This window comes from Mycteria americana, unplaced genomic scaffold (assembly GCF_035582795.1).
Source record: "Mycteria americana isolate JAX WOST 10 ecotype Jacksonville Zoo and Gardens unplaced genomic scaffold, USCA_MyAme_1.0 Scaffold_42, whole genome shotgun sequence".
Taxonomy (NCBI): Eukaryota; Metazoa; Chordata; class Aves; order Ciconiiformes; family Ciconiidae; genus Mycteria; species Mycteria americana.
Genome location: NW_027445629.1, coordinates 88,279 through 115,972, shown reverse-complemented (window position 1 = coordinate 115,972; position 27,694 = coordinate 88,279). Strand labels below are relative to the sequence as shown.

Here is a 27,694-nt window from a genome sequence, read left to right as displayed (position 1 = left end):
AATCGCTGCTCGGGAACTGGCTAGGCGTCGGCTTGCGAGTGGTGAGTGGTTGCAGCACTTGTTTTTTTTTCCTGGCTTGTGTTGCCCTCTCTCTCTCTCTTACTGTTTTCCTTTTCATTACATTTGTTTTCCCAATTATTAAACTGCTCTAATCTCAACTCACAAGTTTTCTTACTGTTCTAAGTTTTCTTATTTTTCAGGGCACATCCACCTGCTCCAGCATGGGGTCCTCCACAGGCTGCAGGGTGGATATGTGCTCTACCTTGGTCCTCCATGGGCTGCAGGTGGACACTCTGCATCACCATGGCCTTCACCACAGGCTGCAGGGGAATCTCTGCTCCGGTGCCTGGAGCACCCCTCCTTCTTCACTGACCTTGGTGTCTGCAGAGTTGTTTCTCTCACATATTCCTCTCACATGTTCCTCTCTCCTGGCTGCTGTTGCGCAGCATTTTTTTCCCCTTCTGAAATATGTTATCCCAGAGGCGCTACCATCGCCACTGATGGGCTCAGCTTTGGCCAGTGGCAGGTCCATCTTGGAGCTGGCTGGAACTGGCTCTGTCGGACATGAGAGAAGCCTCTGGCATCTTCTCACAGAAGTCCCCCTTGTGCCCCCCTCCCCCTGCTACCAACACCTTGCCATGCAAACCCAATACATCAGGCAGGACTCTAGGACTCGGGGACAGGGAAACTTCTCCCCTGGCTCATGGGCAAGAATGTGGAGGCAGGTCCATGCCCAGGAGATGCCAGGGACACCTCCCAGGAATCTCCAGGTGTCTTTTGGCTTCTTCTGGAGACATCTGAAGAGCCAGGTAGCATCCCCACATTCCTCCAAGGTAGCTACCCCAAGAAGTTTTCTTGAGGTCGTGTTACATAAGAAAAAGCTCCAGTGTAAAGATGCCTTCCAAGACCTGTGCAGTAGAACTTGACCAACAGTGACCTTACCTATGCAAGTGGCTTTGTTGTGAGAAGAAACCAGGCCAAACCGGCTGAAAGCGGCAAAGTTGCAACAAAAGCAGGCAACCTAGCTAATAAATACGCATTAAGTGCTCGCCAATGCAGATCAATACTGACATACCTTGCTGTATGTCCTGGTTTCGGCTGGGATAGAGTTAATTTTCTTTCTAGTAGCCGGTATAGTGCTGTGCTTTGGATTTTAGTATAAGAATAATATTGATAACACGCTGATGTTTTGGCTGTCGCTAAGCGGTGTTTATATTGGTCAAGGATTCTTCCCCCCCTTCAGCTCCCCATGCTCTGCCAGGTGCCCAAGAAATGGGAGGGGGCACAGCCAGGATAGTTGATCCAAACTGACCAAAGGGCTACTCCATACCATATGATGTCATGGCCAGTACATAAACTGGGGGGAGTTGGCCGGGGAGTAGCGATCATTGCTCGGGGACTGGCTGGGCGTCGGTCGGCGGGTGGTGAGCGGTTGTAATTTTTTTTTTTATGTATTTTTTCTTTTTTTTCCCCTCCCTTGGGTTTTGTTCCTCTCTCTCTCTCATTGTTTTTTCTTCCCTCTCATTATAATTCATTATTATTATTACTATTATTTTGTTCCAATTATTAAACTGTTATTATCTCAACCCACGAGTTTTCTTACTTTTGCTCTTTCGATTCTCTCCCCCATCCCACCGGGGTGGGGGGGGGGGGAAGTGAGCGAGCGGCTGCGTGGTGCTTGGCTGCCAGCTGGGGCTAAACCACGACACTGTACATCGTCAAGACAAATACTGTTGATAGCCACTAAGTGGAAAGAATTAAATAGCCTCTTCTTCCAGCTATGATGTCAAAAGGCAGGGAGCTCTGTTCCCAGGGCAAATACTTGTGGGCACGTTAAAAAAAGAGGTGCTGCATAAAATTGTGTGAAACTTGGGTACAAAGTTGCACGGTGATAATCGGGGATGAGAAAGATTCATGGTAGAAAAGAGAAGGAAAACACCACTTAGGAAAACCTGAGAGTGACAGGATGGTTTAGCAAAAGGGGAGAAGAGGCTGTGTATGTGCAAGGGCTTTCTTTTTCAGCTCACAGGAAAGACAGAAACTTGCGCCTTCAGGGTGACTGTGCTGGTCACATGCCACAGAGCACACTCGGGAGCAGGCAGTTCAGCTGCGAGGAGCCTGGCACGCTTGCCTTGGTCTTCCTCAGCTCTCGGCTCTCTGCTACTTGAATTTTGAACGCAGGACGTGTTGCTTGGGAGGATCCATGGGCAAAAGAGAAGCTGGGGTTCATTTCTTCTAGTAACCTATTGGAACTAGCAACTCCTCCCTAACATTTGGTTTTCCAGTGGTAACAAGCAGATAGTAGAGTGCTTTAGTCATTTGGATGGATCGGACACGAGTGTTGGAGAGCCAAGCCTGGCAGTTCTGGCTTCTCCAAGTGGATATGTGAATGACAGCTTGTTTTGCCAAACTCTTGTAATATTGTGAAGCTTCCTGGGGGAGGGAAGAAGGAGAGCACTAAGCTCCTGGAATCTCAAAATCCCAAACTCTTGCTGGGAGTTTACAAGAGGACCTTGCCAGCTGACCCCCCCCGTGTGTGATACCAGACCACTGAGTTACCTGTGGTAGGCACGGTCATAAAGAACAAAACCAATCCCACCCATCAGATTAGCAATCCAATGTGTATTGAGGTAGTCCAAACCAGAGAGGTGTGGCAGTATCATCATGCCTGTGGATAGGATTTTCCAACTCCTCTTCCAACTGAAGCCCGGCACATAGCACACAGTGCTCATTCATATGGCTTCCACCAAAGGACAGAGCCCAGGTAGCTTCCCATCCACCACGTTTTTAGGTCAACAGAGTTGATTTGAGAAAGCTACAGCAACACTGAAACATTTTGAACCACATTTAAAACATGCAGACAGGTGCTGGTCCCTTAGGATCCACGTGGCCAAGGTCAGCAGCTCGGGGGTGGCCGTGTCACAGTGGGCAGCAGAGTCAGCACTGGTCGTGTCACCGTGGTGTCAGAGTGGGGTACAAAAGGGGCCGCAGGGCGGTGGGTCCTGCACCCTGGAGGAGTGTCCATAGGACAAAGGCAGGGATGAGCTCCCACATGGCTGTCGCCACCAAGAAGCAACCCGCCAGCATGAGGCGGACCAAGATGGACTTCTGGAACGGGATGGAGCACACCTTCATGATGCCCAGCATCACCAGCAAAGGTACAGGCATCCACAGGCACCGCAGGTGTGTGGTCATGGCCAACAGTTGCAGCGTTGCGTGGGTGAGACTCAGCACTGCAGCCATCTCAGGGGCGTCAGCATGTGGGGCTGAGGACAGCAGTGATACTTTACATCTGCCAATGCGCCACAGCTCAGGGGGTGTTGGAGGGTTGAGAGCTGGCAGTCGCAGAGCGTGACCTGATTTTCCTTTGCTTTCCAGAGCGAACAGCCGTCTGGGAGGCAGTGGCCGGCTATGTTCAAGAAGAGCTCTTGCTGCGCAAGGTGGGGTGACACCCACATCCTCCTAGTCAACCCAGAGGGGTGGGGAGTCCCCATGGCCCTGGGGCATGGCCTGCAGTTACTCTTGCCCTCCTCAGAAAGCAGGAAGCTCACCCCAAAAGTCCCCAACCCAATGGACAAAGAGGGCTCATGCAAGGGTGGTATCACCTCTGGTAGGTGGTAATGTACCACAGGGCTGATCCTGCTCACTGGAAGCCCCCTGGATGCCCTCAGGCTGCTTCTGCCCTGACTCCAGCACTAATTTTTCGGAGGCGGAAGGAGAGGACTCGGCAGCTCCTCCTTAAAGCTCTCGCCACTGCCTGGGCTCATGCCTCTGACCAGCAGGAGTGGGCAGGATCCAGCCTGAAGCACCATCCCTGGTCAGGGCTACCTCCAGCTCTTCCCTCCAGCCAGTCCTCACCCTTCTGCCCTTCCCTTCTCTTCCACTCGCAGGGGGTCCGGATTCCCGCCCTTGGCTCCTTCGATGTTGTCCCCAAATGGATTCAGGTTGGGGACGAGGCCGTGATTATCCAGAGGCCCGTGTTTCGGTTGGCCAGGAGCCTTGCAGGTGTCCACAACCTCAGGGACAACAAGGACTACCTGCCTGGTAAGACTGCCCATTAATCCCTGGCCGGCTGCATGGTCAAGGTGAAGGGGGGTATCGCGTCCCTTCCCGGGGTCTGAGACGCTTCTCTAAAGCCAACTGCCTCCTCTGCGGAGCACGTCCGAAAATGGGGCCTTTCTGGGCAATGACTGCAATAAGCAGCCCTTGGGAAACGCCCGCAGAAGGGCCGCTGGGTGAGCGCCTCCATCCCTCTTGTGTGCTTTTCCAGGCAATAAGGAGCTGGAGCCCCTCAAATACGCCAAGGTGGCCGCAGCCGCCTCTGTGTCCCGACGGAAAGTGGAGGCCTGCATCCAAGGCACCATGTCCCTCCTCTCTCACTGCCTGGGGAAGGGGGAGAACGTCGCCCTTGTCCTGAGGGACATAGGCTTGCTTCTCATCGAAGGCATGAGAGTACAAATGAAATTTTTTTACAACTTCCTGGAGAGGATGTCTGGGAAGGAGAACTTGGAAAAAGCTGCTTTTGAGGTGAGTGTTTTGGCTTCTCCACGGCTCAGGCAGTCCCACAGCAGTGCTCCAGCACTGCTTGCATGTGGCCCGCCAGGACATAACCAGCCACCCAGGCCAGGCGAGAGCTACGGTCCTACCGACTCTCACTGCCTCGGGCTCCCCCAATATTGAGTGCCCCAGCCATGCTGAGGATGTCGTGCCATCTTCGTGCTCCTCCATTGCAGGTCCCCCAGCTGCTGGACATGGTGGTGTCCCAGGTGGTACCTGTGGCCTCACTGACATTTTCTGGCCGTGTCATCATCTTTCCTGAGTGAGTACATCTGCGGATGTTGCCTCTAGTTGCTCAGCTGTGGTTTGGTAGCATTTGCTCCATGTGACCACAGGTGTCCTGCCATGGGGGCACCAGGCAGTGACATGTCCCCAGCCCATAGTCATTCCTGTGAGGCAGATCCGATGGGAAAGATGGAGGACTTTTAGGCAACACTTTCTTCCCATCATGGCCTGGACTTCTTTGCAGGGTGACTCCCTTTCCCAGGACGGTCCTCGGGGATGGGGTGTAGTCAACTTGGGGAAAAAAAAAGGAGTTTTTGTGCAGTGCCAAAATCTGCTTGTGAGCAGGTGATCGTGGCAAGCGGCAAGGGCTGGTGGTGCTGTGGATCATGCTGGTGTCATCTCTTTGTCTGCAGGTTTGAACTGGAGTTTGTGCCCAAACCACCACCCAGGGCCCCTGTCAAGCACTTGAGAAAAGTCCCTGGTGAGGACAAGCGGAAGGAGGAAGAGGTTTTGCCAGCTCTCAGGCAGGGCAAAAAAGGTAAAGCTGCTCCTGGCGCCTTTCCATAGCATAGCCAACCAACTTCTGGGATATAGTGGGGAAAATCCTCCGGTGAGGATTGTCAAAGGACTCCGATTTGCGCCAAAGCTTCATGACAGCTCAGCACAGCCTTTTCTGCTCATGACTCATTGGCTTGCACAAAACGAACCCCAGGGAGAGATGTGCCCAACGGAACAGTGGAAAGATGGCAAGCCAAGGCCCCCGGGAAATGACCCCTCTGCAAGGGTCCCTGTCCCGTCACCGGCACCACCCAGCTCCTCTTTCCCAAATCTGGTGCCGATAACACAGTCACAAAACCACGTTGACCGTGGAAATGAGGAGCTGGGCAAGAGCTGGTGTCAGGGTGGCTGCGAGGGGAGCAGAATGGCCCTCTCGGATGTTTTGGGAAGAGGCCTGAGCACCACTATGCGTCACCAGCGTCGGCGGTGTCCCAGCGATGCTCTTCTGACAAGGTCTCTCCTTCCCGGTTCCAGTGGGATTTGCTGAACTGCCCTTGCCTGCCCGTTCAAGCTCGACTCCTAATGAAGCCCCACAGCTCCGGGAAATGAAGGAGATGGAGAAGAGGAAGAAGTCTCGGGTCAGGTGAGTCTGGAGATTCAGGGCTGGCGTCTGCACAGGCTTGCTTTCTGACCCAGCAAGGGCCCATTCCCCAGCCCCAAACACTCGCCGTTCATCACTGCCCAGCAGTGGTGAAGGCAGCACCCAGAGGGGCAGGATGAGGCTGCCGGGAGCCCTGCATTGCACAGGCCTGGCTCCTCTCCTTCCCTTCAGGAGAGCCCCAGCGTGGCCTCCTAAGCTGTGCATGGGGACAGCCGTGTGTCAGCCGAGGGTCCTAGCTCAGGGGGTTTCCTCTCCTGAGCTGAGGGCAGCCATGGGCTGAGCTGCCAGCAGCTGTGCAGACAGGCACATGGCTCATAGGGACAGGATGAGGCCCCAAACCCATTGTGTCCTCAGGCAGACCCCTCCCGTTGTGTCCTTTCAGGTGGCTGCCACTGATCCCAGGGGACTCCTCTGGAATAAAACAGCCTGTGACCAGCCAACCCAAGGGCAAATCCAAGCTCGAAGGCCAAGCGTCAAAGCAGAGTTGAGCGCAGGCAGCAAAACCTGGGAGGTGCAGAGGAGGAGGACAAGGAGAAAAGAAAGTTCCCGTTGGAAGCAAATTGCTGTCAATGAGCTCTGAGGCTGGGCTGCCTGAGGAGCCCACCTACAAGGTCTTCATTCCACAGCCACCAAGACCTGAGGCAGCACCATTACTAAAATCAAGGCCTGAGATGTTCTGGTCAGTGGTGAAAGAACCGCAGAAGACCGTATTAGCGGGATACAGCTTTGAGCCCTCCCTTTTGGTGCCACCAATGTACGAGGAGTCCAGGTCTACGCAATGCCACCCACTGAAGACCAGATCGGTGGTCTCCAGGATGGAGTGGCCTTGGCTGGAGTGATCAGGGCTTGGGGTGCCCGGAGCAGAGGGAGCACCACTGCGGTGGCAAAACAGGTACGTGATTCAGATCTGTGTCGTTCTTGGGTGCTACTTCCTTGTAGAAATGCCGAGTTAGAGAGACAGTGGGGACTCTTCAAAGAGCCCTTAGTTCTGATTGATGTTCCCACCTTGGGCTCTTCCATCACCAGGGGCGAGGTACTTCTTTTCCAATGTTGCCCTCTCTTCTGTAGCCTCAGAAAACACACAAGGCCGTGCTATTTGGCCATGTTTGGAAGGCCTAAGTAACCGCAAGGCTGCTCTGGGCTGGAGAGGGGACTGTTTCTTCCCAGCTTGTTGCTCCTTTAGATCCCCAGTGGGAAGAGAAAGGCTTTTTGGGTGGGTCTGGCCCGGTGCTTTGGGAGCAAAGTGCTGCTGCTGGAGAGGCTGCACGGAAAGGGTAGATAGAGGGAGAGAAACAGGTGCCCTCCCCTCACTGTCCTGACCTGAAGCCAGCCAAGGGGTCTGGGTGTGGGCAAAGAGCTCCCCAAAGCTGCAGTATTGTTTTAGAAGAGTCTCTCTTCTTTTGCAGAAACCCACCCATCTTCGGGACCCAAGGAGCTCGGGAAAGAGATGAATAAAAACACAAAGGAGACGTTGCAAAAGAGCATGGACTTTTTTAACTGTTTGCGGTCCTTTTTAACGGTCCTTCACCGGAAAAGGGGAGAGGGCTTTGACAGTTGGCCATGGCTCTGAGATCAGCCCAACGTGGTGCTGGAAGCAGGGCCATCACAGAGACCTTCCCTCAGGACCTTTTCCATCCGAGGGACCTTTTGCATGGCCGCTATGGACAGGAACCCGCTTTCTGGGGCAGGAGAGGGCAACCAGGCACTCGGAGCAATGTGGGGAACAACTGAACATCCCTGGAGGGGAAAGGAGAGGATGCGAGTGCAGCTGGGGAGGCATGGAGGGCACCTATGTGCAGGGGCAGTGGAGGCCAGCTGAGCTTTCACCCAGGAGCGTAAGGGACCAGGGAAGGAGAGAGAGCAAGGCTGAGCCCAGCTCTGCTGGGCTGGACTTTCTACTTCCACTTGGGGTAGAGCCAGGGCTCTTTACTGTGCTCTTTCTCTCCCAGTTTATCCAATTTATAGCCAATTTAGATCTCTTACTTAGGAAATCCTCCGAGCAGGTCTGCCTTTTGGCCATCCTGTGGGCCACCCACACTGACAGACAAGGTCCATCTCCAGTCCCAGCCCTATGGCACTCATGTAGCCTGCTGTTACCTGGCACTTTCCTCCTTGCCCAAACCCACCCTATTCAACCCAGGAACCCAACCCTCCTTACAGGAAGCTTCTGCTTAGGACAATCTGCTGGTCAGCTTAGTCAGCAGGGCTAGTTGAAAGCCTATGCAGCAGCACACGCCTCCTGCCTGACCAGTTTTCTTTCTATCCCAGAGGAGCTCGACTCGATGGTGATAACGCCATTTCTAGCTTTCCTTGGGAGACAAGGGGGACCAAAGCTCTTCTATCACAGCTTGGCTTGGTCTGAGAAGGCAGGGCAAAAGCTGTGTGGTGGTCACAGACAAGGCTGTCCTGGGCTGTGAGCTGTGCAAATGCCAGCAGGAAGCTCTGGGAACTCTTTGCACATGTACCAAAGCATTCCTGCTGCTACCCCAAGGCCTGCCAGCATGAGCCACGGACGCTGGAGACGGGTGTTTCAGCCAGCAGGCCAGGGGAAGGTAGAGTTGCCTCCTCTCCAACGGGAGGCTGCCCAGCTTTGGAGCAGGCGTGCTCTGGTGGGGTCAGACCAGGTGCCTTTGCTGTCTCCTGGCCTTCATGTGCTTCTCATGCTCATGGACAGCCCCATCTCTGTTGACAGTCTTTCTGAAATGGGGATTTGGAGCAGTGGAAGTTGTTTCTCCCTCCTGCTGGGAGCACACACCAAGGCTTTATTGCGAGAGAAGCAAGTGGGGAGTGCTCCTGGCTGGATGCAGCTCCCTTGGCAGATGCTTGTGCCCCTCTCTCGGCCCCCAGGTCTGATAGGAGCCTTTCCCCCCACCCAAGCTGTGCTGCCGGCTCTTGGGAAATGGGGGTACCGAGGGTGGATGGTTTTACCACAGCCGGGGAGTTCCCGCCAACCCGTCAGGGAGGTTATCATGCAGTTACAGGTTTTCAAACAAGCCAGCAAAGAAGTATCTTTCCAAAGATACTGTCCCAAGGGAAGTGCAGGGTTTAGCTCTGATTGCTCTCTGTGTGGATTGTGTCTGGCCTCAGGCAGGCGCACAGTAGCTTTCAGACAAGGCATGGGAGTATTCCAGGGTGAAGTGAGCAGTCAGGATCCAAAGTCTGTTTTGGTTAAGGCAATCAGAAGAAAGATGTCCAAAGAAGAGCAACGAAGCTGGTGAAGGGTGTAGAGCACAAGTCTTCTGAGGAGCGGCTGAGGGAACTGGGGTTGTTTAGCCTGGAGAAAGGGAGGCTGAGGGGAGACCTTATTGCTCTCTACATCTACCTGAAAGGAGGTTGTAGAGAGGGGGGGGTCGGTCTCTTCTCCCAGGTAAGTAGTGATAGGACGAGAGGAAGTGGCCTCAAGTTGCACCGGGGAGGTTTAGACTGGATGTTAGGAAATTTTCCTTCACTGAAAGGGTTATCAAGCATTGGAACAGGCTGCCCAGAGAAGTGGTTGAGTCACCGTCCCTGGAGGTATTTAAAAGACGTTTGGATGAGGTGCGTAGGGACATGGTGTAGTGGTGGACTTGTAGTGTTAGGTTTACGGTTGGACTTGATGATCTTAAAAGGTCTTTTCCAACCGATACAATTCTGTGATGCTGTGATTTGGGGGCAAGGGCCACCCTGCTGCCGCCCTCAAAATTCAATCCCTGACCTTGAGCTAAGGTTGTTCTGAGAACACCGTCACGAGTGAGCAGTGAGTGTCTGCAAAGCCCAAGGTCGCTTTGTAGGGGCGGATCTTTCTGCACAGGTTTGCAAGAGATCTGAGGGTGCCAGGCTGGGAATTGGAACATCTTGTGCAAGCGCCAACATGGAGAGATCTACCCAGAGCCAGGAGGTCAGTGCTGGGGTGAGGTGTGTCTCACCAGGGAGCCTGTAGTGTCACCCTGTCCAGCTGAGCTTGTCAAATCAGGTCCTTCTGCTGAGGGAAATCACGAAGTCATGGACTAAATCAGGTCAGAGGGGACATGGATTGCTCTCCAGCCCAACCCTGTGCTCAGAACAGGTCCCATCAGGCTGCTCCAGGACATGCCCAATTGAGGTATGAACACCACCAAAGTCTTGCCCCTCTGGCCGCAAGATCTGCGCCCACTTTGGGTGAAAAAGCCCTCCTTTCTAAGGCCCAAATCCCTCATTTTTTGACTCATGTTTAGGGCACAAAGCCTCGTTTCTTAGAGTCCATTTTTCAGGGAACATAGCCTAATGTTTAGGATCCCGTCTGCAAATTTTAGGGACCAAAGCCTCATTTTTCGGCTCCAAACCTTCATTTTAGGTGAAAAGCCTTCAATCAGGCCTGGCGCCTGATTTTCAGGGTCAACGCCTCAGTTTTAGTTTGCAAGGTCTCATTTTTAGAGCCCAAACCTCACTTTAAGACACAAAAGCTCCTTTCAGAGTCTAAAGCCTCATTTTAGTTTCCAAACCCTCAGTTACAGGGCTCAAAGCTTCATTTTTAGGGTCCAGTTTCTCATTCACAGGGTCCAAACCCCTCTTCTACGGCTCAGAGTCTTAATTTTAGGGCTCATAATATTAGTTTTAAGGTCCAAAGCTTCATATTCAGGGTCTAATCTCTCATTTTTAGGGCCAAACTCACTTCTTGACGGTCCAAAGCTACATTTATAGAGTCTGAATTATCATTTTAGGGTCCTGAGTGTCATTTTTTGTTTCCAAAGTCTTATTTTTAGAGTCCTAAGCATCAATTGTAGGGCACAAAGCCCTAGGGTTGTCAAGCATTGGAGCAGGCTGCCCAGGGAAGTGCTGGAGTCACCATCCCTGGAGGGATTTAAGAGACATGTAGAGGTGGCGCTTAGGGGCATGGTGTAGTTGTGGACTTGGTAGTGTTAGGTTAACGGTTGGACTCGATGATCTTAAAGGTCTTTTCCAACCTAAATGATTCTACAATTGTATGATTCTAAAATTGCCCCCAAGCAGCTTTGGCGCAAGCTGCACAAAGGGCACCAGCAGCCCAGCCCATCCCTCCTCCCAGAGCCACCTCTGGCCAGCAAGAGCTCAGAGAGAGCTTCTAGAGACACGGACAGCTCTGCCGACTGGCCTGCCTGCCCACAGGTCTCTCAAGGAAGAGCTTTAATCCCTGTTCAGCTGTTGGGATCGCCTTGGGAAAACAATACTCCTTTGGTGCCAAGAGGCAGAAAAGCCAAACCCAGAATTCAAAGCACGTGTTGGACTTGCATATGTAATTCATGGGGTAGTTTTTCTCTGTAGGCGTGGAGTCACTTGGTGGAAACTGGTAACTGGTAGGACTGGTAAGAGCGCAAGTGTTGTGCAGCCAGGGAGCCCCTGGCACTCGGGCTGGCCCCTTTTGGGCCATGAAGCCCTCCTAGGTGGGGCAGGCAAAGGCTGGGGCAAAGCAGGACCCCAGCTGGGCATGGGCAGGAGCATGGGCAGAATGACGTGCCCCATGGGGGGCCAGGGGCACAAAGAGCTGCCCTGAGCAGGACAGGGACAAAATGCAGTCCCCCATACAGGGCAGGGGCAAAACTAGCCACCCCAGTTTGGGCAGGGGCATAAAAGAATAGCTGAGCAGGGCCGGAGTAAATCCAGGCACCCTGTGTGGGGAAGGGGCAAAATGAGCCTCCGCAAGCGGAAGAGAGGAAAAACTCAGCTGTCCCAAGAGGGACATGCTGAAAGCAAGCCACCCGAGCAAGGCTGTGGCCAAACTGGATGCCTCAAGCAAAACATCAAAAGAGAAGAGCCTCCCCGAGTGGAGCAGGGGCAAAACTACCTGCCCTGAGCTGATCATGAGTACAAGTAACTGCCCCAAGCAGGACTGGGGAACACCAGATTACACGAGCGGGGCAAGGGCCAAAGCGGCCAATTCAACTGCGGCAGGAATAACAACCAGCTACCTCGCTGGGGCAGGAGCAATACTCACTGCCCTCCGAGCAGACCAAGGAATTAAACCTGATGCTAAAAAGCCACACACAAACATTTTTCAGAGCTCCAGGGTGAGAGAGCAGCTGGGTGGGGGCCTGGCAGCCAGCCAAGGTCAAACCAGCGCAGTCGCTGAAGGTGTTTCTTTGGTAGTACTAGTTCAGAGTCAGCCTGTGGCTGTATCTTGGGGGGGCAGATAAATTTCATTGGAAATGAACCTGTAAGAGCCCAGGTGCTTTGCTCCACGAGTCTCACAGACACAGTTCCTGTACCTGGGAAGAGTGGAAAAGAAACCCTCAGCAAACCAAATGTGCCAGCCAAAGCTGTGAACACGCACGCTTACAGCCCGGGGCAGGTTTTGATTCATCCAGTTGGTGCGGCTCAGGGAAGAGGTGGGAGCTCTGCCGGCGGACGAACAGCCCTTCGCCAGCAGCACGTGGGGAAGCCCAGCAGCTGCCGGCTGCGGCAGGAGCCCAGGCTGTGTCAGCTGCGTGGTTGTCTGGCTCAAGGGGACACGTCCCCCTGCGGCCCCGTGTCACAAAGGGGCAGTGATGCGGCACCCGCCCGGCACTTGTGAGCTCAGCTGGCCAGGGCTTGGGATCCTGAAGAGCGGGCCAGCGAATGCTAGTTGGGCTGAGCTGGCCTTCGGGATAACTCAGCTCCTTCCTTTGCTACTTGCGTGCCTACTTTTTTCCAGCCATTGCTGCTTTACTGCCCACTTCTCCTCAACTTCCATCCTCTTTCAAAGGTAACTGTGATTTGACTTTCAGGACAGCTCATAGAGGAGGTAGATACGGGATAAAGTATAGGCTGGTCTGTAGCTTCCGAGCTCCAGGCTGAGCTATTACACCTTTAGAGGCTGGCCAAATATGGGCTACGGGTAGAGTTCCTATTTGTTTAATTCTTATTTCTTTGCCATGTGCTAGGATAGGTAAGTAGAGGGGTGGCAGTGTTGTCTGAGGCGTTGGGCCCAGTCTAGAATGACAAGAAGCCCACCCTGACTGATGAGGTAGGAAGGGAGACAGAAAAGGAGCACGGCAAAGGCAGCCGTTAAAGCAGCAGCCGAAAGCCGGTCACTCCTGCGTACAAGGTGGGCCAGCGTGTGCTGGAGAGCCAGAGGGCTCTGCTGCTAACGCTAGCCACAGGTAAGCAGCAGGTCCTCTTCAGAGAAGGTGACAAGCAATGCAGTGTTTCAAAAGGGCCTTGGTAATTGCTGTCAGTTGACAGCAGACAGAGTCCTGTGACAGGGACACTAGGGCCATCAGCCTGCAGCTCTGCAGCAGTTACAGCTGCCACTGAAACACTTTGGATGGCGGATGCTGCTCTGTGAGTTGCCTTTGGGGTCTTTTTTAATCATTTTGTTGAGCTACAATTCTTTCTTTGCAATCAGGTGACGGGATTGGCGCTGATCTCTTTCTGGAGCGTGTCCTGACATCCTTTGTCAACCAAAGCTTTCCCCTCTGTTCCGGAGAGGAGCCATGGCTGCAATGGGGAACGACTCCTGTGAGTAACGGCTTCAGCAGCAGGCCTGGACTTTGTGACTCCCCAAAGGCAACGGAGGTGGCTGGTGCTCCACCCCTGAATGTTGATGTGCTCACAACCTAGCATCAATTCTGGGGCGTTTCCTGGTAGCGGCCACGCTGACCCAGGTGTTCTCAATTAGACACAGGAAAACGCATTTTGTCACTCCTCTGACACTATGTACAAGACTTGGAAAGGTGACATTGCTCGTAGCAAGATCTGACATCAGGAGGGTTACCTTCTGTGCTAGCTACTTGCTTGTTTTTGTCAAGTTACAATGAGGAAAAGGGAAGACTTGACTTGATAATCCCATTCAAGACTCTAGAGGGAAAGGAAGGTAGCCCGAGGCACAGAAATCAGAGTGTGGGTTTGCTGGACTTTTGGCAAAGTAAGCAGGGGAACAGACTCTTTTCCAAAACTGTTTCTCGACCAGTAAATGTCAACGGCAGTGTCAGGCTTCCCCCAATGTTTCTGTGTTGGAGGTTGGAGCTGGTTGTCCAGGGTGCTCCTGGACAGAGCTCAACTTTTAAATATGCTTTCATGCAACAATATCGTCTCACCTCTTTTCAAATGTCATTTCCCTGCAGTCATTGTTGAGGGAATGGCTCCGCCACAAAGGATCCTCTTTCCCCCGGAGAAGATTTGCATGGACTGGCAGCAAAGACAGAGAGCGGGAGCGGGACTCTACAACCTGGGCAATACGTGCTTCCTCAACTCCGTCCTGCAGTGCCTGACGTACACCCCCCCTCTGGCCAACTACCTGCTCTCGCGTGAGCACAGCCAGTTGTGTGAGTACTTTTGGGAACATCTCCTTGTAAATCTGTTGGGCACTTCCCAAGGGTTCCCAGCATCTGGAATTTGATTTAGGAGAAAAGTGGCCCTTCTTTGTCAACCCCCCGAGCGGGTGTTCTTTGAACACTCAAGCCTAGAAGCCGCTTGTCGAATCTAGGGCTGTTCATCTTCAGAAAGGCACCTCTTTCTAGCCCCGGGTCTTGGTCCCTGTTGCTGCAAATTAAACTCTCTTTGCTTATTGCACAGACAACTTTTGTCAGTTTAGCATCCCTGCGAAGAAAGTTTTCTAGGCACTAACATGTCCTGGGCTTGTTGGGAAATTGGCACCTTGGGAGAAGTGGAGTAGAGACTGTTCTTATACCTTCAAGATCTCCATTAGGTTTCCCAGTGCTATGGAGATTTTGCTAAGCTGAGGAGCTTGCTTCCTTCCCTCCCTCCCTGTTCAGGTCGTCAGCAAAGCTTCTGCATGATGTGCATAATGGAAGCGCACGTTAACAAGGTCCTGCGTGCCTCAGTGAGGGTCATCCAGCCTAGCGCTGTCATCACTGTCCTCACACGTAAGTCATTTCAGGTGCTTTGACAGGTTTGCTTCCCTTCTTGTAGGAGAGAACCACTAACTTCTTCTCTCTTAGGCATAGGAGAACATTTCCGGCTTGGCATGCAGGAAGACGCCCACGAGTTCCTGCGCTATACTGTCGATGCCATGCAGAGAGCTTGTCTGAGCGGAAGCAGCGAGTAAGCACAAGCAAATGACCTTTTCAATGTTCCCGAGCCCTTTGGACTCCTTGATGTACTGCCATCAAGGCAAACCTACGCCCAGGGCTTTCAGACAAAGCAAAACTCTTGGAGGAGATAACTCTCTGCCTCACCATTGCTTTCCAGCTTGGACATCTCTTCTCAAGCAACTACCATCGTCCATCAAATCTTTGGGGGCTTTCTGAGATCCAGAGGTACTTTTCCACAACTACTGCTCTCCTTGGAATTGTCTGTGCCCTTCCGTCTGCCCGTGACAAACAGCTGATCGGGTGCCTGGCGTAGGAGGCATGAAGGACGGAAAGCGGCACAGTCAGTCGACTTCCCTTATCGCTGAGCATTTTCATTTGCCTTCCAGTCACATGCTTGAGCTGCAAAGCCGTTTCCGATTCCTACGAGGCCTTCCTGGATGTCCCTTTGCATATAAAAGTAAGAGGGTTTATAATTGCGCGTCAAGACATCCCAAGGCCCCTGTAGCTTTCCAGAATCCATGCGGCTGACTTAAAAACGTAGACTGGGAACACAAGAGAGCTTGGTGGTGGGTGGGAAGTGGAGTGGGCTGTGTCCTTCTGGGGAGGCCATGGCAGTGGTCTCCCTGCAGGTGCTGCCTTTAAGCTGGAAAAGTACGAATTATCCTCTCTGCACCCTTGACCTACTCTCTTCCTGCTTCCTTTTGCCCTCCCTCAACACCCGTCTGGCTTCCAGGCTGATGGGCTGTGGTGTTTTCATTGTTGATGCCCTGCACCCCTTGGGTAGCTGAACTGGGTGGTGCCACAGAGAGGTAGCTCTTGATAGCCCCGGGAATCCCTGGGAACGGAGGGAAATGTTCAGCATCATACCCTCTTTCTGCCTCCTTCTGGACACTGCTTGCGGGTTCACAGTGGGTCTCCTCAGCCTCAGCTACCTGGGTCTTCCTGTCAACTCCTAGGAAGTGTTTGGGAGAGGGCGTTTCCCCAGCTCAGTGCTCTCCTTTCTCACTCCTCCAGGCAGCCTCATCTGTCACCACAGCTCTGCAGGACTTTGTGAAACCCGAGCGGCTGGATGGCGAAAACTGCTTTAAATGTAGCAAGTAAGACGATTACTAACGACATATTAATACTAGATCCTGCGTGAAGGTGCTGCCTGTCATGGAGCATAAGTCATCTTTTCACGTAGGTTTAATGCAGGCTAACGAGAGGCGGCTTTTTTTTAAGATGGCCTTATGGTACTGAATAGGCTTAAAATAGCGTAAGGATGTGGGAGACAGGAAAGGTTGTCTGGCCTTCTTGGGGGAAGATAGGGGGCATTTCAGCACTGGGCTCTGTGCTTGGTTTCCAGGTGTGACAAGATGGTTGCCGCCTCCAAGAGGTTCACAGTCCATCGCGCACCCAAGGTTCTCACGGTGTGCCTCAAAAGGTTTGAAGATTTCACCGGCAGGAAGATCGGCAAGGTGTGTATGCAATTGGAGTGCAACTTTCTCTTGCTGGAGCGGGAGATTTCCCAAAGCAGTACGCTCTTTCACAAGTTGTTCGTGTTGGGTTTTTGGTGTTCCCTTCCGGGGAGAGGAGAGTTCCCGTGGGAAGACAAGCACGTACTCTGCTCCGACAGAGCTGCTTTGGCCGAGAAGAGTTTCCTGCCGCCCAAACCATGACGTGTTGAAGGCTATTTCAGGCAATATTTCAGGATCATTTCTGAGCCCTCTTGGTCTCTCCCTAGCTTGTGGAGTACCCCGAGTACTTGGATCTTCGGCCATACATGTCTCAGATAGCTGGAGAACCACTCCTCTACACCTTATATGCCGTGCTGGTCCATAGCGGTGGCAGCTGTCATGCGGGACACTATTTCTGCTACACAAAGGTAAAGAGCAGCTTCCTTCCTAGCAGGGGAAAAATGTGTGCTGGGCAAGACAACCATTCACGGCAGTGTTACACAGGCCAAGGGTTTTGGGGAGAAGGTCTCCTTAGGGGCTGCATTGCATTTGTTTTGGCCTGCTCTTGGTTCTGTAGTTCTCTGCCTGTGTTTTTGTGGAGAACCATCTCCAGATATCGATGGCTTTCTTTGCAGGCCAGCAACGGACTGTGGTACGAGATGAACGACGCGTCTGTGGATGGTCGTGGCATCGACACAGTTCTCAGGCAGCAAGCCTATCTGCTGTTTTATGTCAGGTAATAACAAGTCTTACAATGTGTTGAGAATACGTTTGCTTTTCCGGGCTTTGCTATTTTCCTTCTCAGCCTCCTGAGTGTTTCTCTTTCTGTCATAGGAGACAATGACTACCTGCATCATTCAGTGCTGTCAAATGTGAACTACCCCCCGTCAGTCCTTATCTTCCCTTGCTGGGCTTTAGGCTGCTGCCCTGCTGTCAACTGCTACTTGTCTGCTATCTGAAGCTGGCTAATGTAGAGAAGAGTACTTGAAGGGGGCCTGCAGTAGGGAAGATGGGGAGGGACTCTTTATCAGGGAGTGCAGCGATAGGACGAGGGGTACCGGTTTTAAACTGAGAGAGGGAAGATTTCGATTCGCTATTAGGAAGAAATTCTTTACTGTGAGGGTGGTGAGACACCGGAAGAGGTTGCCCAGAGAAGTTGTGGATGCCCCCTCCCTGGAAGTGTTCAAGACCAGGGTGGTGGATGGGGCTTTGAGCAACCTGCTCTAGCGGAAGGTATCCCTGCCCACGGCAGGGGAGTTGGAACTAGATGATCTTTAAGGTCTCTTCCAAGCCAAACCCTTCTGTGATTCTATGAGTCTATGAAATGGAGGCCATAGGGGGTATAAGGATGAGGACTTGCTCTGGCAGGGGCAGACCTGGTGGGAAGACCCCATTTCTAGTCCTGTTTATGTCTTCTCTCTGTCGTAGAAACCGCTCCAAGAAAATGCCTGGACCCCAGAGGAGGCTGCAAGAACAGCCCTAACCAGAGATCCCTTTGTTTTTCTCCAGGCGCTCTGATTTGAAAATGGGAGAGAGGGTTTCTTCCTCACTGGCACCATCATATCTCCCTTCCTTCCTCAGTCGGTGGCGGGCTGACAGCAAGCAGGCAGGTTCTGTGGGACCACAGGCTCTGCCTCACAGGACTAAGGTAACTCTGGGGAGGTGGGTCAGGGCACCAGATGGACAGTGGATTTCTTGCTGGCATCTTGGCCTTGCTCTCTTTTCCCTCCCACGCTGCATCTTTCTTCACAGCCGCAGCGCTGCTCCCTCTCAAAGCATCCCACCTAGATCCATCCCATTTGTCCGCCTGTGGCCCTTCTGCCTTTGCAGCCCTCCAGGAGAGCCTTTGGGAGGCCCTGAGCTGTCCCCTCACACAGCTTCTGGGGTTTCGCCACTGGTCTGGTCCTTTCAGGAGGAAAGGGCAGGCCCTTTTCACCGCTCTCTTTGCAGGACGTGGCGGTGGGCATGGAAGACTCTCCAGAGGACAGCAACTCCTCTGCAACTGCCAGCACAAGCCAGCTAAGCTGGGCAGGTACACGGGAGGGATCTGCAGGCCGGCCATGGCCCATCTGGCCAGGCGGGCTCAGCATCACCTCCTACGTGGGCTTCTGCCTGCATCGCTTCTTCTGCGGCTGCGTAAGGCTGGTGTCTAGAAGGAAAGCTGCGTGCCCGGTCTGCTCTCAACCATTTGACCGTGTGCTGCACAGCGTGCGAGACGACCACAACAAAGAGGAGCACAGGTTCAGCCCTTCTTCCCGCTGCCAGAGGAACGGTGCCGGGGAGAGGGCCCGCAGCAGATCCCCGCAGTGGGGAAAAGATCTCCGCAGCTGGTTTGTGGACACCAAGGACTATGACGACTCAACATGGAGAAAGAGGAGGAGAACAAGTCCTCCAAGTCGTGGCTGCACTCCCAGGGATAACGCAGCTCCAGGGCCCTCCAAGGGCAGCCCCCAGTTGGCTCCCGCACCCTGTGCTGCTGGGGAGCAAACCCTGCCAACGCAGAGAGAAGAGAGCAGATCCCTGCAGCAGGGCTATGGTCTCTGCAGCCGGTTTTTGGAGATCATGGACGACCGTGACTCAACAAGGAGGAGGAGGAGGACAACAAGGAAAACAAGTTCTCGATGTGGTGACCAATCCCCAAGGGATGATGCAGCTGCCGGGCCCTCCAACGCCAGCTCCAAGCGGGCTCCCTCCCCCAGGGCTGCTCGGGAGGAAACTCAGCAGAGGCGGAGAGAGCGGAGCAGATCCCCGCGGCGTGGCTGTGATCTCCGCAGCCAGTTTTTGGAGATCACGGACGACCAGGACTCAACAATGAGGAGGAGGAGGACAACGACAAGGAACGCAAGTTCTCAACGTCGTGCCCGATCCCCAAGGGATGATGCAGCTGCCGGGCCCTCCCATGCCAGCTCCAAGCGGGCTCCCGCCCCCAGGTCTGCTCGGGAGCAAACTCAGCGGAGGCAGAGAGAGCGGAGCAGATCCCCACGGCGCGGCTGTGTTCTCCGCAGCCGCTTTGTGGACACCAGATTATGACCCCTCAGCAGGGAGGAGGAGGAGGAGGGTTTCAGCGCTCCAGAGATGCACGTCGGACAAACACTCGGGGTGCTGCGGTTGTGGCGGGGGCAGATTGCGACCCTGGCTGAGGGAGGAGCACTGCTCCTCCTTGACTTCTGCAAGGCCAGAGAGGAAGAGGAGGAAGAATCCAGGAAGCACCAAAACTGCCCCCAGCAGGGCCCAAGCTGCACAAAAGGCACCAGAAGCCCACCCTGTCTCTCCTCCCAGTGCTGCCTCTGGCCAGGAAGAGCTCGGAGAGACCTTCCAGAGACTCAGACAGCTCTGCTGGCTGGTCTGCCTGCCCACAGGTCCCTCGAGGAAGAGCTTTAATCCACGTTCAGCTTTTGGGATCACCTTGCAAAAACAACACCTGTTTGGAACCAACAGGCAGAAAAGCCCAAGCCAGAATTAAAAACACTTGTTGGCCTTGCATGTGTAATTTACGGGGTGTTTCCTTCTCTCTAGGTCTTGGAGCAATTGGTAGAAATACCCAGTGTGGGAGGTTTCTGTCTTGGGATTGGGAAAGCAGTGTGCTTGCATGGGCCCACCTTGCAATCTCTTCTTTTTACATATGGAGTTCAAGTCACTCCAACGGAAATGGGCTGGATGAGCCAACCGTGAGCCGGACTGAAACGGGCTGAACGGCCAGGCCCTGCGGGTGCTGCTCAGCGGCACCAAGTCTAGTTGGAGGACAGTAACTAGCAGTGTCGCCCAGGGTTCAGTACTGGGCCCGCTGCTGTTGAACATCTTCCTTAGCTAATGGTCTGGATGATGGGGCAGAGTGCACCCTCAGCAAGCTGGCAGATGACAGCAGACTGGGAGGAGTGGCGCTTGGGCCAGGGGGTCGTGCTGCCGTCCCCAGGGACCTGGGCAGGCTGGAGAGATGGGCTGGCAGGGACCTCATGCAGTTTAGCAAGGGGAAGTGCCAAGGGTGCTGTGCGGCTGACGAGCAGCAGCACAGGCTGCCCAGGGAGCTCATGGAGTCTCCACCCTTGGAGATGTGCCACGGCCCTCTGGACATGGTCATGGACAAGCGGCTGCAGGTGGCCCTGCTTGAGCAGGGGGGTGGGAGCACCTAGGCGACTTCACCCTCCAGGTGACCTCCAGGCCAGCCTCAAGTAGCCGGTGATTCTGTGAAATGGATGCCCAGAAGAGGATCCAGCCACCAACGCTGTCACCCTCAGGCAGCCATTGACAGCTGCCCCAGGAAGCTGCAGCCCGTGGAGAGCCCAGGCTGGAGCAGGCTCCTGGCAGGAGCTGTGGCTGCTGGAGAGGAGTCCAGGCAGCAGCAGGTTCTGTGGCCGGAGCTGTGGCCCGTGGGGCCCAGGCGGGAGCAGGGGAACGGTGCGAGGAGGAAGGGGCGGCAGAGGTGAGGTGCTGTGGGCCGCCCGCAGCCCCATTCCCCATCCCCCTGCGCCGCTCCGCGGGGAAAGGGGGCCGAGGAGTGGGGAAGGGAGGAGTGAGGCTGAGTCTGGGAAGAGCAGGGCTGGGGGAAGCTGTTTCCGTTTGGTTTTGTTGCTGCTCTCCTGCTGCTTTTGGAATTGGCAACAAATTACATCAACCTTGCCCCGGTCAGGCCCCCCTCGCCTGGGAGGGGGCGCAGGGCGGCTCTGTGAGGGGAGGCCCAGACTGCGCTTGCCCGCCCGGCAACAGCTGCGCCATTGGCCACGGCTGAGCCAATCAGCGGAGCTGGTGGGGGCTGTCAGTCACAGCCGGCCTGGGGCAGGGCCGGAGGGGCCGGAGGCGGAGCGGCCTGAGGAGAAATGGGTGAGAGAGGGGCCGGGGGCAGCCGGGGGGGCCCCACTCAGCGGCCTAAAGCAGTTACCACCAGTGTAGCACTGGTTCCGGACACCCCTGGTCAAAGCAGCACAAGCCCATTTCCCTTTGCCCACCCTTCCTGGCTGCTGGGTGCAGCCGAGCCAGAGGCTGGGCAGGGGAGGGCTCATGGCGGCAGAGGAGAGCGCGGCCTGATGGTGGTGAGCGCAGGGTCGCTCTCCCGCCTCGGCTGCCCCTTGGCCTGGTGCTGCTCAACACGCCGCTGCCGCACACAGGCCGGGCAGTTTCCCTGTTGAGCGCTGGGGACAGCTGCCGCACAGGAAGGGGGAAATGGCTCTGCTGCGTCCTGCTGCGGGAGCTGGGCTCAGCCATGGTGTTGAGGGCCAAGAGCGGGTGATGTGCAGACAGCTCAAGGCGGGACTGGCTGTGCATCTGCCTTGCTGCTCTCCAGGTCCTCGGGAGTACGTGGAGGCCTCCGTGACCAGCAGTGGGAAGTATGCGGCTCCAGCGTACGCCACCTGTAGATGTCGCAGGGCAAACAGGGAGCTCACGCCTGGACCAAGTGAGTAACAGCCCTCCAGCCGTTCGTTCAGACCAAGCAAGCAGACTTTTTTTAGCCCGGCGTTCGTGGGGTACAAAACAGTCAGCCCACCCCTTGAGTGAGCTGTGCATGCTTTCAGGCAGCTGGCACTTCTGCAGCTGGTCAGGAGAGCCCGTCCAGGTGAAGCTGCCTCCTTGTCTTGAAAAACAGGCCAGAACGCCACTGCTTTTGTGCTGTTCTCCTCTGCCCTAGCTGATGACTCCGCTGGCAAGTCCAAGAGACACATCTGTAAATGCCCGCCTCTGCAGTGCATGTCCTTCCGGCCCAGGGCCGTCAAAGCAGACCTCCCTGCAGGTAAGTGAACGCTTGGACATGCATACCCTTGGTCTTGGAAGTTGTTTCTCCCTCCTGGTGGGAGCACACACCAAGGCTTTATTGCGAGAGAAGCAAGTGGGGAGTGCTCCTGGCTGGATGCAGCTCCCTTGGCAGATGCTTGTGCCCCTCTCTCGGCCCCCAGGTCCGATAGGAGCCTTTCCCCCCACCCAAGCTGTGCTGCCGGCTCTTGGGAAATGGGGGTACCAAGGGTGGATGGTTTTACCACAGCCGGGGAGTTCCTGCCAACCTGTCAGGGAGGTTATCATGCAGTTACATGTTTTTCAGGAGGCCAGCAAAGAAGTTTTCCAAAGATACTGTCCCAAGGAAAGTGCAGGGTTTAGCTCTGATTGCTCTCTGTGTGGATTGTGTCTGGCCTCAGGCAGGCGCACAGTAGCTTTCAGACAAGGCATGGGAGTATTCCAGGGTGAAGTGAGCAGTCAGGATCCAAAGTCTGTTTTGGTTAAGGCAATCAGGGGGAAATGTGCGGTTGGAGCCTTCTGCGTCTCTTACCCTTTGATTTCAGTGCTGCCCTCTAGTCGGAATCTTGTACTGGTTTTGCTGAGGCAAAAAATTAAATGGAGAAAGCAGATTTTCCTCCCACACACACACACGCTGCCCCAGCTCAAGGTGAACAGAGAAAGTCTGTGGGGGTGCTTGTTTTATTAAACGTTTATCAGATATCCAGCCTCAGGGGAGTTGTGTACAGCGAATGGCTGCAGGTGCCTGGGGCGTCACTTGACCAGCCTCACCTGGAAGGCGAAAAGGAGAAAAAGGTGAGCATGGGGACTTGTTATCAGTTTGTCTGGGTCCCTGTTGCCCTGCACGCCCCCTGAGCCAAACAGCGTTTCTGGACAGTCAGCCTGCGTCTCTCTGTGTCCCCTTTTGGTCAGGGCTGGGGGTGGGTGCAGTGGAGGTTCAGCGTCCTGACCGAGCAGAGTTGTTTTCAGCGATGGCCGTCTGTCAGGACAAGGGTGCTGATGTGCACTGGCCATTCCTCATTGCACACTGCAGTACGTGTGCCTTGCGGCTTCCAGCTCGCTGCACCTATGCCCGTGGCACGCTTACTGGAAACCTGTATTAGCAGAGCATTCAAAATGTCCTGATGCTGTTATGCATTGGCTTTTTCTCTGTTTTGGGGGAGGAATGTGAAGAAAAGAGAAAAATAGCTTAGGAACAGATAAAACACATGCCTCGGGTTTCATGAGAACACGAAAACAAATGACCTGACCCATCCCCTGTGCGCGAAGTGTTACCATTTTAAGGTCGGGATCTTTTAAGGATGCCTAGAAGGGCCTGAACTTCTTAGGGAAGGAAAAAGTAAAAAACCTTTGATCACATTGGATCAGGGAGTTACCGAGTGTTTTCACGCACAAGGACCTCTTGTGCCACTGACACCCATACTGGCTGACCCTGTGTTGTGCTGTCCTCCTGCAGGGTGGTGTGTGTCTGTCTAATGACAGGAGCTTTGGAGGCTTCTCAGGTGTCATTAGAGACTAAAAGTATGATTATTACTGCGGCGGCCTGAGGTTATGAGGGAAACAAAGATTTGCAGGGGAGAGGACACTTTATATTAGCCGTTAGATTTTGTTGACAACACAGCTTTTGTGGGTCACTGACAAGACGACCATGGAGGTGGTGGCTGAGCTTCTGTAATGGAAATTCTGTTGTTCTGGAATTGAAACCCAAAGCAGCCTCCAACAGTCTTAGGCTCCTGAATCTGGAAGCATACGGTTCTTCTGTCAAAACTGAAGATGATTCAGTTAGAGGGAGAGGCTGTTTGGAAGTTGTAGTAGGTTGGGGACAGAGGCCAGTTGGGGGGTGGGGCCCTCGGGGTGGGGGCTGTTTCTACCCTGTGCCCTTGGCCTGGTACTCACAGCTGGGAAGGGGCTTTCCAAAATGCTGCTGGAAGGAGCCAGATGTGGCCACCTCCGGCACGGGCTCAGGGTCTGCTGCCAGCCTGCTTTGAAATCAGCTCTTCCCAGCAGGACATTGCCCAGGAATAACACTGAATGTTGCTGTTCTCCTTCAGGAAGCATGGTACCCATGAAGCAGAGGCAGAGCTGCGCCTGTGCCAGGAGAAGACTTCACGCACTGCTGGTTCTGATGGTGACAGTTCCCACCATCTGTCCAGCTCAGGAAGATGCAGGTAAGATGGCACCGAGGGGCACTGACTGATTGTGGCTTCTCTTGCAGGAACAGGATTTAACAGCAGAGGGGAGGCAGAACGCAAGGGCCCATGAGGTCCAAAAGTGCCTCCAACAGCTGGTGCAGTCACGATGAGAGCAGAGGGAGAAGAGAAGGAGATGCAGGTGACCTGGCTGGGACAATGCTTCTGAGGTAACGTCTGCCACCCAAACACAGAGACAGACAGAGGCGTTGGGAGGTCGTGGAGTGGGTGAGAAAGGTGCCTGGGAGAGAGGAGAGCGTGGGGAGATGGGAGACAGAGGTGGAGATGGAGGGGAAAAAGCCAGGGTGTTGGAGGTGAGGCGGCTCCTGCTGTGCAGGTGCTTGTGAGGTCAGTGGTGGCTGAGTAGGTGTTAGGCCAGGAGCCAGCCCCTGGCTTGTGCAGATGCTAGTGAGGTCATAGGCACGAGAGTAGGTGGTAAGTTATGAACAGGCCCCTGGCTTGTGCAGCTGCTTGTGATGTCATAGGTGGCTGAGTAGGTGGTTGGGCAGGAACATGCACCTGGCTTGTGTAGGTGCTTGTGATGTCACCTGATCCCAAGCAGGTGACAGGGCAGGAGCAGGCATCTGGCTTCTGCAGCTGCTTATCACAGAATCACAGAATCATATAGGTTGGAAAAGACCTTTAAGATCATCGAGTCCAACCATAAACCTAACACTGCCAAAAACCACCACTACACCATGTCTCTAAGTACCTCATCCAAACGTCCTTTAAATACCTCCAGGGATGGCGACTCAACCACTTCCCTGGGCAGTCTGTTCCAATGCTTGATAACCCTCTCGGTGAAGAAAAATTTCCTAATATCCAGTCTAAACCTCCCCTGGCGCAACTTGAGGCCATTTCCTCTTGTCCTATCACTTGTTACCTGGGAGAAGAGACCGACCCCCACCTCTCTACAACCTCCTTTCAGGTAGTTGTAGAGAGCGATGAGGTCTCCCCTCAGCCTCCTTTTCTCCAGGCTAAACAGTCCCAGCTCCCTCAGCCGCTCCTCATAAGACTTCTGCTCCAGACCCTTCACCAGCTTCGTTGCCCTTCTCTGTACACGCTCCAGTACCTCAATATCCCTCTTGTAGTGGGGGGCCCAAAACTGAACACGGTATTCGAGGTGCGGCCTCACCAGTGCCGAGTACAGGGGCACAATCACTTCCCTAGTCCTGCTGGCCACGCTATTTTTGATACAAGCCAGGATGCCATTGGCCTTCTTGGCCGCCTGGGCACACTGCTGGCTCATATTCAGGCGGCTGTCAACAAACACCCCCAGGTCCTTCTCTGCCAGGCAGCTTTCCAGCCACTCTTCCCCAAGCCTGTAGCGTTGCATGGGGTTGCTGTGGCCCAAGTGCAGGACCTTGCACTTGGCCTTGTTAAACCTCATACAATTCACCCCAGCCCATCGATCCAGCCTGTCCAGGTCCCTCTGCAGAGCCTGCCTACCCTCCAGCAGATCAACACTCCCACACAACTTGGTGTCGTCTGCAAACTTACTGAGAGTACACTCGATCCCTTCGTCCAGATCATTGATAAAGATGTTAAACAGAACTGGCCCCAACACAGAGCCCTGGGGAACACCGCTAGTGACCGGCCGCCAACCGGAGTAAACTCCATTCACCAGCACTCTTTGGGCCCGGCCGTCCAGCCAGTTCTTTACCCAGTGAAGAGTACACCCGTCCAAGCCATGAGCAGCCAGTTTCTCCAGGAGAATGCTGTGGGAAACCGTGTCGAAGGCTTTACTGAAGTCTAGATAGACAACATCCACAGCCTTTCCCTCATCCACTAGGCGGGTCACCTTGTCATAGAAGGAGATCAGGTTGGTCAAGCAGGACCTGCCTTTCCTGAACCCATGCTGGCTGGGCTTGATCCCTTGGTTATTCTCTACATGCCGTGTGATAGCACTCAGGATGATCTGCTCCATCAGCTTCCCCGGCACCGAGGTCAGGCTAACAGGCCTGTAGTTCCCCGGGTCCTCCTTCCGGCCCTTCTTGAAGATGGGTGTCACATTCGCTAATCTCCAGTCAGCAGGGACTTCCCCAGTTAGCCAGGACTGCTGGTAAATGATGGAAAGGGGCTTGGTGAGCACATCTGCCAGCTCCTTCAACACTCTCGGGTGGATCTCATCAGGCCCCATAGACTTGTGAGTGTCTAAGTGGTGCAGCAGGTCACTCACCATTTCCCCCTGGATTATGGGGGCTCCAGTCTGGTCCCCGTCCCTATCTTCCAACTCCAGGGGCTGGGTACCCATAGAACATTCAGCCCTGCTAATAAAGACTGAGGCAAAGAAGGCATTAAGTACCTCAGCCTTTTCCTCATCCTTGGTCACTGTGTTTCCTCCCCCATCTACTAGGGGCTGGAGATTCTCCTTACCTCTCCTTTTGCTGCTAATGTATTTGAAGAAGTGTTTTTTGTTGTCTTTTATAGCAGCAGCCAGACTGAGCTCTAACTCAGCTTTGGCCCTTCTAGTTTTCTCCCTGCACAGCCTCGCTACACCTTTGTAGTCCTCCTGAGTTGCCCGCCCCTTCTTCCAGAGGTCATAGACTCTCCTCTTTCTCCTCAGTTCGAGCCAGAGCTCTCTAGTCAGCCAGGCCGGTCTTCTTCCCCGCCGGCTCGTCTTTCGGCACCTGGGGACAGCCCGCTCTTGTGCCTTTAGGACTTCCTCCTTAAAGAATGTCCAGCCTTCCTGGACCCCTTTGCCCATAAGAGCTGCCTCCCAGGGGACTCTCTCGACCAGTCTCCTAAACAGGCTGAAGTCCGCCCTCCGGAAGTCTAAGGTGGCAGTTTTGCCGACCCCCCTCGCCGCTTCTCCACGTATCAAAAACTCTATCATTTCATGATCGCTCTGCCCAAGACAGCCTCCAACCATCACATCGCTCACAAGTCCATCTCTGTTGGTGAACAAGAGGTCCAGCGGGGCACCTTCCCTCGTTGGCTCACTCACCAGCTGCGTCAGGAAGTTATCTGCCACACGCTCCAGGAACCTCCTGGACTGTTTCCTCTCTGCTGTATTGTATTTCCAGCAGACATCTGGCAGGTTGAAGTCCCCCACAAGAACAAGGGCTAGCGATCGTGAGGCTTCTCCCAGCTGCTTATAGAATAGTTCATCTGTCTCCTCATCCTGGTTGGGGGGTCTGTAATAGACTCCCACCACAATATCTGCCTTGTTGGCCTTCCCCCTGATTCTGACCCATAGACACTCCACCCTATCATCACCATCATCGAGCTCTAAACTATCCAGACTCTCCCTGACGTATAGGGCTACCCCACCACCTCTCCTGCCTTGCCTATCCCTCCTGAAGAGTTTATGTTGACCCTGACGACTGAGGAGCTGATAGGCCAGGAGCAAGCACACATCTTGAGTGTCCAAACCCTCATTTCTAAGGTGCAAACCCCTCTTTTAGGTCCCAAAGCCTCCCTTTTAGAGCCCAAAGCTTT

General features: G+C 54.2%; 1 protein-coding gene across 1 annotated transcript; it reads left to right on the top strand.

Moving 5' to 3' along the window:
* Window positions 1–9,791: 9,791 nt before the first annotated feature.
* LOC142403693 (ubiquitin carboxyl-terminal hydrolase 42-like) lies at window positions 9,792–17,083 on the top strand. Its single transcript, XM_075489907.1, has 12 exons — window positions 9,792–9,818; window positions 12,241–12,305; window positions 12,796–12,800; window positions 13,978–14,178; window positions 14,629–14,739; window positions 14,815–14,917; window positions 15,065–15,132; window positions 15,294–15,364; window positions 15,922–16,004; window positions 16,253–16,364; window positions 16,631–16,771; window positions 16,979–17,083. The coding sequence occupies exons 1-12, from the start codon at window positions 9,792–9,794 to the stop codon at window positions 17,081–17,083; spliced, it is 1,092 nt and encodes a 363-aa protein (XP_075346022.1).
* The last annotated feature ends 10,611 nt before the right edge of the window (window positions 17,084–27,694 follow it).